Source organism: Physella acuta, unplaced genomic scaffold (assembly GCF_028476545.2).
Source record: "Physella acuta isolate Inbredline_101_S28 unplaced genomic scaffold, ASM2847654v3 ptg000997l, whole genome shotgun sequence".
Lineage (NCBI taxonomy): Eukaryota > Metazoa > Mollusca > Gastropoda > Physidae > Physella > Physella acuta.
This window is the reverse complement of record NW_026732514.1, coordinates 6,901-17,500: the sequence shown is the minus strand read 5'-3', so window position 1 is coordinate 17,500 and position 10,600 is coordinate 6,901. Positions and strand designations below refer to the sequence as shown.

The 10,600-nt window shown below is 30.1% G+C and overlaps 1 protein-coding gene across 1 annotated transcript in view; it reads left to right on the top strand.

Annotated features, from left to right (window-relative positions):
• Positions 1 to 9,028, top strand: part of LOC131954417 (uncharacterized) — a 27,335-nt gene extending 18,307 nt beyond the window's left edge. The window contains exons 6-14 of the mRNA XM_059318081.1: positions 923 to 1,106; positions 1,263 to 1,375; positions 2,922 to 2,985; positions 4,591 to 4,697; positions 4,877 to 4,964; positions 5,105 to 5,207; positions 5,474 to 5,552; positions 6,706 to 6,833; positions 7,884 to 9,028. Of these exons, the coding sequence (XP_059174064.1) occupies positions 923 to 1,106; positions 1,263 to 1,375; positions 2,922 to 2,985; positions 4,591 to 4,697; positions 4,877 to 4,964; positions 5,105 to 5,207; positions 5,474 to 5,552; positions 6,706 to 6,833; positions 7,884 to 7,951 (934 nt within the window). The 3' untranslated portion in view covers positions 7,952 to 9,028. The remainder of the gene's footprint in view (positions 1 to 922; positions 1,107 to 1,262; positions 1,376 to 2,921; positions 2,986 to 4,590; positions 4,698 to 4,876; positions 4,965 to 5,104; positions 5,208 to 5,473; positions 5,553 to 6,705; positions 6,834 to 7,883) is intronic.
• Positions 9,029 to 10,600: the final 1,572 nt, after the last annotated feature.

Here is a 10,600-nt window from a genome sequence, read left to right as displayed (position 1 = left end):
TTTTTAAGTGCTGATCTTCTTGACTCATACTAACGTTCATGAAGTTCTGTGAGAATGTGTTTATTTTTACTGTACATTTATTTCTATATACTATTATTCTGTGTGTGTGTGGGGGGGGGGGGGGGGGCGATAGAGAAACTAAAATAAAGAAGACGTACAGCTCAGGTGTTCTGCTTGGTTTCAGGTTTGCTTGTTTGTTTTTCTTTAGACTTAGAAAAAGGGGGGATATGAGGTTGATACTTTGAAAGATCAAAGTTGATATGAAAGTGCAAAAAAATGCTTTTTTCCCCGCTCAACAGAGTAGGCTCTAGTTGTCAAAGTTTTTATAAAGGTGCATAAATTGGAAAATAACATAAAAAGGAGGGAGACAATCTTGACTTCCTGCCTGGCTCTGCAATTACTTGATGGCTTCCATTTTGGGAACAAAGCAGCTAGAATAAAGACAGAATCATATAGAATATGATTAGTTCTTAGTATCTTAATGCATCAACAAAATCAAATTGTGGGTGTCTTAAGTGCAAATGGAGAACAAAAGGAGGGGAGTGGACTTAGCTCCTTACCTGGCCCTGCATTACATTATTTTTTTTTAACACAATCCATCTTAAAATATTTACATCTGTACATGATGCCTTAGGAAAATGTTCTAGATCTATATCTAACAGGAATAACGCAAAAATTGTTAGAATTATTTAACAAAAGTTAAAAGAAAAATATGTAGATTATTTTTATTTATAAAAATACACACATTGTTTATTGGGCTAACATATTTCAGATATTCAGTGGTTGGACTGTTAGTTCTTTTTTTTTTGCAAAAGACTAGTATCTGTTTTTTACAACTAAGACCTTTTAACATTTTAACATATTCTTAATTTTCTTTTTTGTTTGGTTCTATTTTATTGTTTATTTAAAATAAATATTTTAGGTGTTCAGCCGAGGAAACTGTTCCTATAATTATGAAAAAGGGGAACTGTACTGAACGCCACCCATTAAATGCCTTGACTAATGGCATAAATATTAGTATTATGTCCTCACTCAGCCCCAACATAACTTCATTACTAGATGCAGTGGAGCATGTGAAGATGTCAGTCACCGTTTACAACAGTCAGGTTTGAAATCAGTCCTACATACTTTTTAATTTTTTTGTATGCAATTACATTAAGGTAAAATACTTTTTTGCTTATAACAATAATACATTTGCTTGTGGTTAAGTTGATTAATCGGTTTTCTTGAATAATATTACGCTTGTCCATTTTTCGAAACAGGAACATATTTTTCTCCAAAAGTGCTTCATCAACATAACCGTACAAAATGAAGAACATTATAGCAGACTTTGTACAGCATATAATGATCCACATATAACTACTTTTGATTCTCAGTAAGTAAATTTTTTTAAAAGTTACGCTCTTAAATTTGCAAATATTAAATAGTTGGTATATATATATATATATATATATATATATATATATATATATATATATATATATATATATATATATATATATATATATATATATATGGGTGATGGGCTTCAAGTTCCGCCACTGGCACCTTGATTTTTTTTTGCACGATTACAAGACTTTCTCTATACTTAGTGTTTGCTACTGTATAACATCACAACTGTAGTAGATCTGTTTGTTATTTATAAAACCACTATCAAGGTGCCAGTGGCACTTTTTCTACTTTCAATTTTTCAAAAGCCTATAACTTGAGTACTATTTCAGATAGATAAATGAAATTTCACATGTAAGTAAACGATCTAATTCTCTGTCTTCTGTCAAATTTTGAGTAATATCTGTTGACTGGAAGAAGTAATTTTTGCTATTTCCGATTTCTCAAAAAAACTGCATGTGAATTTATAAAGTACTAATAATATCCTGCACTATTAAATGCAGATTGTTTGGGGTTCGCTTGGTGCGCAATTCTTTTTTCAATGAGATTCTATTCTATTTTTAAAAATTTGAGTAATTAGAAATAGAATAAAAACCATGTCTATATTCCGAGCTGTCATCCCCCTTAGTGTTATATATTATTATAAATATTAGAGAAAGTTTAGGGGAGATCACTACTGGTTTATTTTTTTAAAAATACTAAAGAATGACATAGTTTAAAAAGGAAATGTATTTAAAATTAATAATAACAAGGCAAAAAAACCCATAAAAATAAACATAACACGAGAAACCATTATACATATAAAGCTTTTACGTTTCATATTTTTTTGACCGACTCAAGTAAGTTGTAAGAAGTATTACGACTGACATAAAATTAAACAGAGATTTTCTAAATAGACTAAAGCAATCACGCACATGACGTTTTGTAATTTGTTTTAATAAAAGGGACGGCGAGGCCTAGCGGTAGAGAGCTAGACTGCTAACCTGAGAGTCTCGAGTTAGAATCTGGGTTCAAATCAGTGGAAAGTCCCTGACTTCACCCAGCTCTGATGGGTACCTAACTTAGGTTAGGGAAATAAAGGCAGCTGGGCATAGTGCTGACCACACCATCCCTTCATATGCCATGGTCAATGAATCAGACGAACTCTACTTCATCTGTCCCATGTGTCTTGGACACGAATGGGATTAAGAAGAGAAGAAGATTTATCTGACAACATACATTCATTAAAAAAAATAATAATTTCAAAACAGACTAATGCACTCACGCACAAGACATGTTGTTGTAACTTGTTTATATATATATATATATATATATATATATATATATATATATATATATATAAATATATATATATATATATATATATATATATATATATATATATATATTGGGGGGGGGGGGGGGCAAAAAATTTTTTTGCTGGGTGGCCCTTTTTTTCTAGTTCTGCCACTGTCATCATATGAACCTAAATTGTGTTTTTAAAGGCTTTCTTAAAATTAGTTTATTTAAAATCACTTTGTATTCTTTTTTAGCACATTTAACTTCATGGAAACAGGATTGTTTCTTCTGTACAAAAGGGAATATGAGATGTTTGAAGTAAGTTGTTGAGTATATTCTAGTGATCTTTTCTCCCCTAGTTAGTTGATTTTTCTTTATAAAATTAAAGTTTTGTTTTTTTGATAGCGCTTTTAAATACTTTGATTCGTTTCTATTAATGTTTTTTTTCAATGGGAAAATGACATCACAGTTAAAGCTGAGTTCATCAGAAGGCCCACCACACCTCTCAAAATTGTATTTTCAAAGAACTTTTTTTTCTAACATATTTACTCAGCATGGTTAATGTTGAGTAGGTCTAGATTAATTTTAATTTAATTTTTAAAAAAATTAACTACGTGAAGCAACAGCTTAGATTTGGTTTTAACCGGACTGTGACGTCATTTATTGACGAACAAATGTAGCACCTCTTTGGAGCAATTAAATAAACAGAAATAGAAGTAATGAACCAGAGGAGGCCTTGCGACTTATTAATCTTATAGGCCAATATGCTAATATTAATATATAAAAATGCATTAAATGAGTACAGATAATTACACTGTTAGCACCCGCCTCCCATTCCACCAGCACCTAAACTATATATTTTGGAAAATTCTTGAAAAAAATAATGTATTAATACTTGGACGTTTAAAACATACTATTTTTCTCTCTGCTCTCTACATTCTACTTTTAATATTTAGGTATGAATATTAAAGCTGTGTATTAGTAAATAGGTACACATGTTGTTGAAATAGTGAATTAGTTATAAGTTTCAGAGGGGTCTATTAAATTCTTGTGGACATCACACACAAGGGGGAAGTGGGGAGGGGTTCATTGAAAGAGGACGCCTGTGGATGGGGGAGGGGGGGAGGGTCATCTAATTTCCAAGTTTTTGTGGACGTCATAAATGGATGACCCCTTAGCCTATTGCAGTGATTCTTCTCATTTTTAGAAGGTACCAAACCCTACGAGTTTCATATATGCATTCATCAAACCCTTTTTAATAGTTCAATCATCAACGTTGACGAAATCTGATTGGGAATCATATAATGAGTTTGGTTTGTGTCCTGACTGCTGCCAAACCCTAGATTGTCTCATTGAACCCAAGGGGTTCAATCAAACAGATTAAGAACCACTTGCCTATAGCTATAAAAAAATTAACAAATGTTATTTGTCACTGTACCTGTTGATATTGCCCAACTGGTTAAAAAAATCAAGCTACCATTTTGAACCAGCCTACTTTTTGATGAAAGAGAGTTCACCTGTTTCTATGACCTCAGCATATAGTGTGAATAGTGTGGTCAGCACTATGCCCAGTCACCTTTGCTTTTCCTAACACAAGTCAGGTATCCATCAATGCTGGTTGACTTCAGGATGTTCCATGGGCTCAAGACTACAGTTTGACCACACCATCCCACTTGCCTAGCTGTTACCTTTTAATAAAGATAATTGTTAAATGTATCACAAACTATTGTTTAGTGATTGGTTATTACCTGTATTTTATCAACAAGTCTACTAAATTAGAATAGATGAAATAGGAATTATTTTTATTACTCAACAGTAGACTAAAATATCAGGAAACACTATTTTGAAAACAAAGTAATTCTTTTGCTCTCTGAAAAGTTAAGCTCTAATATAAATATGATTAAATGTATGTTTTTCCCCCAGGTGTACATAAAACTTTGTGACTGCACAAATAAGGGTGAAAAAATGATAGGTGCAACATGCATAGGAGAGGTAGTTGTGGTGAGCGAGGATGACTTCATTTTGTTCAGGTGATTAATTTCTAAATTTTTACTTGATTAAAACTAAAGTTACTTAATTTAGTTATCATTTATAAAATGTAATCAAATTGTTACTTAATTTATGACAGGGTAATAAACATAAGAAATAATCTTGTCTTACTTGCTTGGATTTATTATAACAAACCAATCTATTTTTGTTATTTTTATAGAGTGCACGGTGAGGATATACAGATCTTCTCTCCTGATGCACAAATTTCCAGTAAACTTGAAAAACATTCTGATTACTGGTCCTTTATAGTAAGTGAAATAGTGCATTATACCTGCTAGATTATTTTTGGCCAACATCAATTAGTTTTTATAATAATTGTTTGATTATAATTTCATATGCAATCTTAAGATTGAACTGTATTTAATAAATGTACATTTTTAACCATAAGGTGACATTTCCAACTGGAACTAGAGTGTTAGTACAAAGAGATAACTACCTCAGGCAAAGTGTTGAAATATATAGTTCAGGTTATGACAAATCCAATACTACAGGTATTATTATAAACCTATACACTTTTTTTTGTTTTGATTTTTTTTTAAGCAATCCTTTACTGACGTAAAGTAAAAACCATTGCACATTTGAAAAAAAAATGCCTGTTTTTATTTTTATAATTAAATGCGTGATTAAAAGAGTTCTTTCAGTTTGTTATCTGCAGATATAATTATTAAGTAGTGTACATTTTATACAAAAATTCCTAATCTTTGTCTTTAATCACATATCAGCTTATAAAAAATGAATTACAATATGTATTCTACAGGTTTATGTGGAAATTCTAATGATATATTAAAGGATGATGAAAATTTTTCAACCCCACAGGAATCAAGTTTGCGTTGGAGGTAAGAGCCAATTTATAAAAGTTAAAATATAGTCTTTTCAAAGCTGGTTCACCAGCTGAGTAGGAGAATAAATTCTTCTAGCATTATCAGTGAAGTGTTTGAGAGTAGATAATTTATTCTCCATTTTCTGATGATTTTTTACTAAATAAAACCACATAAACGGATCTTAGTACAACCTCTCTTACTGTAATAGATGTTAAAAACTATTTTTATATTTAATGTTCTCTTTATCCTTATATAATGTGGGTAGCTTTCATGCTATATCTTTGTAATATGCTGTCAGCTGTTCGATCTCTATTGATGACATTTGTGCACTTTGGATGGTCAGTTTTTTAAATTGAAAAAATTCACTTCTTTTGATACTTGTGTAGAATAACTTGTTTAGCCAATGTGTCGAGTTGATCATTTCACACATACTGGACTGGTAAAAGCAGCATCATTTAAAGTCCCTGTCTTTCAGTTTCTATTCTAAGCATCTTGTTTAAAAGTGCATTTAGGTGATTTTAGTATTCTAATTAAATATTATATATAATCATAGATAAAATGGAATTCGTCGGTACTGGATAATTAAGAAAGAAAAATATCTTCTTTTTAAAATAAATTTTCATTCCCATAATTTAAAAAATAAAATGTAGATATCCATTAATCTTTAAATCTCATATTTTCTTGCCTTTAGGAAATGGTTTTTAGATGGTCAATTATGCACTTGGTATTTTCCAAGATGTATGTTAATAATAATGATTTCGCTTTTATTTTTTCCTGTTTCCTGCATAAATAGTTAAATAATAAATGTAAAAGAATTTACAACTGGTACTGCGAATACAAAACTAACAAAATGTAGCCTAAAAATGTATAGTGCAGCGATTGTTTTAAAAAAAACCCAGAAAAACAGGTAATTATATAACTATTAGTCGTATTAAATAACGATCTTTATTTTTATAAAATTTGTAGTATATTGAGGTCAAGTTTGTTTCACATATTGTGAATAACACATGATAACATGTTTGTAGTTTATTATTTTACTGTACTAGTTGTAAATCTTCTTACACACTAGCTTTTTTAATGCAACATGCACTGCCGACTAGCTCCTCTCCAGCAGACATTGCATGTCATGTATGTTTATGCTTATGTCCCTCAATATTTCATTTCACAGAAATGGTGGAGATAGGTACTTAATAACTGAACATGTCCATAAAAGATCATTACATTGTAGTTGTTTAAAAGGCAAAAGACAATTTTGTGGATTTGGACTTCAGGCATACCTTTGTATCACTAAAAAAGGTAAACTTTCACTATACCTCTTAAGACTTTTTATACATTGTGTTCACAGTATGATGCATTTCTTTAAAATAACATTCTACTAGATTTTTTTATTAATAACATCCCTTTTAGCTTAAATGTGTTCTGTACATAGTGGTCTAATGGTAATGTAGAACTTATAACTGAGATTTGAATTCGTAGGACGTTTCTGATTCCACCCAGCTCTATTGGGTACCTGACTCACGTTTAGGATAAATAGTAAAAGCGTCTGGGCCTAGTGCTGACCACACTACCCCTTCATTTACCAAAGTTATAGAAATAGTTGAACTCTTTTCATCTGCCCATAACCCACAGGCTGGAAATAGTAACTTTTTCTTTAAACAAACGTCACATGCCTAAAAATACATCATTGGTAGCAATTAAATGTTATAATTAAGTGTTTCTTTGAATTTCATTTCTGCTAACATTGCAGCAATTTATGACAAACAAGCTAATTTCAAATAAAATCTTCTGCCATAGAATTACACTGCATATAGACTTGCATGTTTTCCTAATCCACGCTTTAAATTTAGTTTCATCATCTCTGTTGTTTTCTTCTGTTATAAGGTTGTACAAAGTTTAAATCATAATGTATCAATGCATCACTCTTCTTGATCACGTAAATATAGTGTCATTTTTTTGTCTTAAAATTTAACACATAGTTGGCATTCCCAAATACTTTATCTGCCTATGCCTGGATCCCATTTGAAATAGCCTAAGCTTCCAAAATGACTTAGGTTAAGTTTTTTGCTTTTTTAGCTTTCTGATTGCATTCTTTTATTTCATTTTGTTGATTAGAGTAGAAGAAAGTGGAAGGGATAAGGAACAGTACATTATTGAGTTGTCCACACGATTCTGACATTCTCTAAATTGATTGTCGTTTACATAAAGAATTAAGAACAGAAAAATGCTGCTGATCATCTAGTACAATAAGATATTTATTATTTTTTAATGTCATTTGCTCAACTAGCCTATCAAACTTGTGCTATTGAGGTGTGTAAAAATTATTGCAATATTCTTTTTTTGTTGCAGTTAAAGATTTTACAGCCATTTATATGAGAAGAGCAGTGAAGCCTCCAATTAAATGGCCTGTATTGTAAAACTAGTTGTAGGAGCTTAAACTAAATGCAGAGGATTTGATAAGAGGCAGCCTGATACATTTACAAGTATAGATAAGCAGTCTTAATTAGAATTGATATCAGAGATCATCAGTTTGAAATTTTTCTGCCAAAATTTGTTTGAGGATGTTCTGTTTTGTTAGTTAGAATTCTATCATATTTTGCTTTACTTCACAATGTAAGTAATATATTGAATAATTATGAATATGAAAACAAATGAAAATTGGTCATTATATTTTTTTATTAAAATGTTGTAAATGATATAAATAAAATTTTTTTGTCAGTCCTAGAAAAGGTTTAGAGGGTGTGTTATGGATATATTTGCTAGATTAACTTTTTAATATGCCTGAATTTAAAATATGATAGGCTGTTAATGCTACTTAGTTAAAAGAAAACAATAAACATGTTGCAAGTTTGTTGTGGCTGTATTTGCATTTTCCACAAAAAAGTCATTATTATTTTCTCAAGTAAAAAAAATATTTGTTTTGTTGTTTTAAAACCAGTTCTCTAAAGTTGTCATTGCTGTTTAAACAGATGTACTTTCTGGTTATATATTATAAATGATTGTTGTACTACCAAGTCAGGTTGACATTTTTAATAAATTTGGATTTGCATTATATAAAGTGTAAAGCAATTTTTTTTATATTAAAGAAAAAAAAACATTTTATCTCAGATTTTTTATAATGAATCTCAATTTATTTATTAAGTAATTGCTTTAACACATTTTTTAAGCAAGGTGCATTGAATGGAGATCAAAATAGTGACCACATTTAGTTTTCAATATTTTCACCTTGACCGTGCCTCGTTCTTTTGTGAAACGATCACCACACAAAACAGGCTTAACATGCTAAATCTATGCGCCTTGTTCAATGATGCGAGACGCAACATCGTCTAAACTTTAATGCTCAATACAGTAATTAATAAAAATACCGTAATGTAAAGACACCAACACAACCCTTAAAAAAGATTTGAAGAATACATTTTTAAATTTTTACAGCAATTACTCTTTTGTCAAAAATTTTAAAAATATAAACATTTCTGTTTTTTTTTTTTTTTTTTTTTTTTTTGCTTAGAATTGTGTTGATTATCAAATTATTAATTTTTTAAAAATGTCTACTTGATAATATATAATGTTAACATTTAACGGGCAAGCGTCCATTTAGGCAGTTCCTTTCGGGACTTTGTTGTAGACCCCTCTAAAACACTTTAATCATGTCTAAAAAAGGTTTGATAATCATTGAAACCTATTAAATGTTTTTGAACATTCCCATTTATGAAAAGTACCTTACAAGTTTGTACAAGTGGGTTTTTTTTTTAGTTATTTTATCATTGTTATGTTACATTATGAGCAAAATTTTGAAAAGTGTTATGAAAAATGTTTTAATCAGTTTTCCATAATACAGTTCATATTTCTCTTGTTAAGCCTATATAATCATATGTGACTATTTTTTTTTTAAATTTGATTATTCAAATTTTCAATTTTATTTTTGCATTGCTTGCTCTGGTATAATATTGTTTAAGTACCATGGTTGCTTAAGAGATGATTAATGAACTATAAATAATTCACTTTTTTTTTCTATTTTCTATTCTTATTCAACAGTTTTTCTGTTGTACATAGAGCATATTTTTAGTAAACCTATTTAAAACTATCTTTCACAACAATAAATCAAATTTGTAAAGGAGGATATATTTTTCTAAAGAATCATACTAGGTACTTATGAAGATGAAAAACATAATGCTAGTTAAGTTTTTTATTTTAGCAGTTTGATTGTAACTTAATTTAGTCTTTTGCTAAAGATTGATGCTATTACATGTTGGCCAGCTAAATTAGAGGGTGTCTTGTGAAAATAAATCTGGACATTAACCCCCTGAACAAAAAAACAAACCATCGCAACACAAACCCCCAGGACAGTAACCCACCGAAGATAACAACAAAATATTAATTAAAACATAACATTTTAGAGTCCAACAAGTAGTTCACCATGAATCTTTATCTCAGCTTTGCTTTCTTTCCTGTTTTGTCATTGTGCACCGTCAAATCTTTTTGCGTTACACAACCATAATCTTCAAAATCGCCTTCAAAAAGCATTTATTAGATTAAGTTTAGATTTGTAGAGGAATACACTCTAATTCAAATTTATACCATGTTTCTGCTGTGTGGCACAGTAGATATGCACCAATGCATATGGCAGTCAAACTAACAACTTTTGTATTGTTAAAAAAAAAGGTTTTGCTTTGTTCTAACTGTTGAAGCCTTACAGCTCCCAAATTAGGATGTCCGATATCTTAGGTTGTGTCTGTGCTTGCTCTTTCATCAAATAGAAATATGATCACCCCTTGAATGCCAAATAGCATTCTTATAGGCTGAAATCATTTTGTTAGTAGTTAAAATTCAAATTCACTAAATTAAATATAAAATTAGATATATAATTTTTCATATTATTAAGTTTTGTTCTTCCTATCATTGTTATTTCATAATGTAAATCTCAGCAGGAGATTTTTGCCCAGTTCCATAGCCAAAATAGTTACTTTTTTCTTGTTCAGAAAACTATATTTTCAAATTTTGTTTTTAACTGACCTAGGCACCATAGCAAACAATTTTAAATTGTAATATTGTTGCTTTTTGAAATC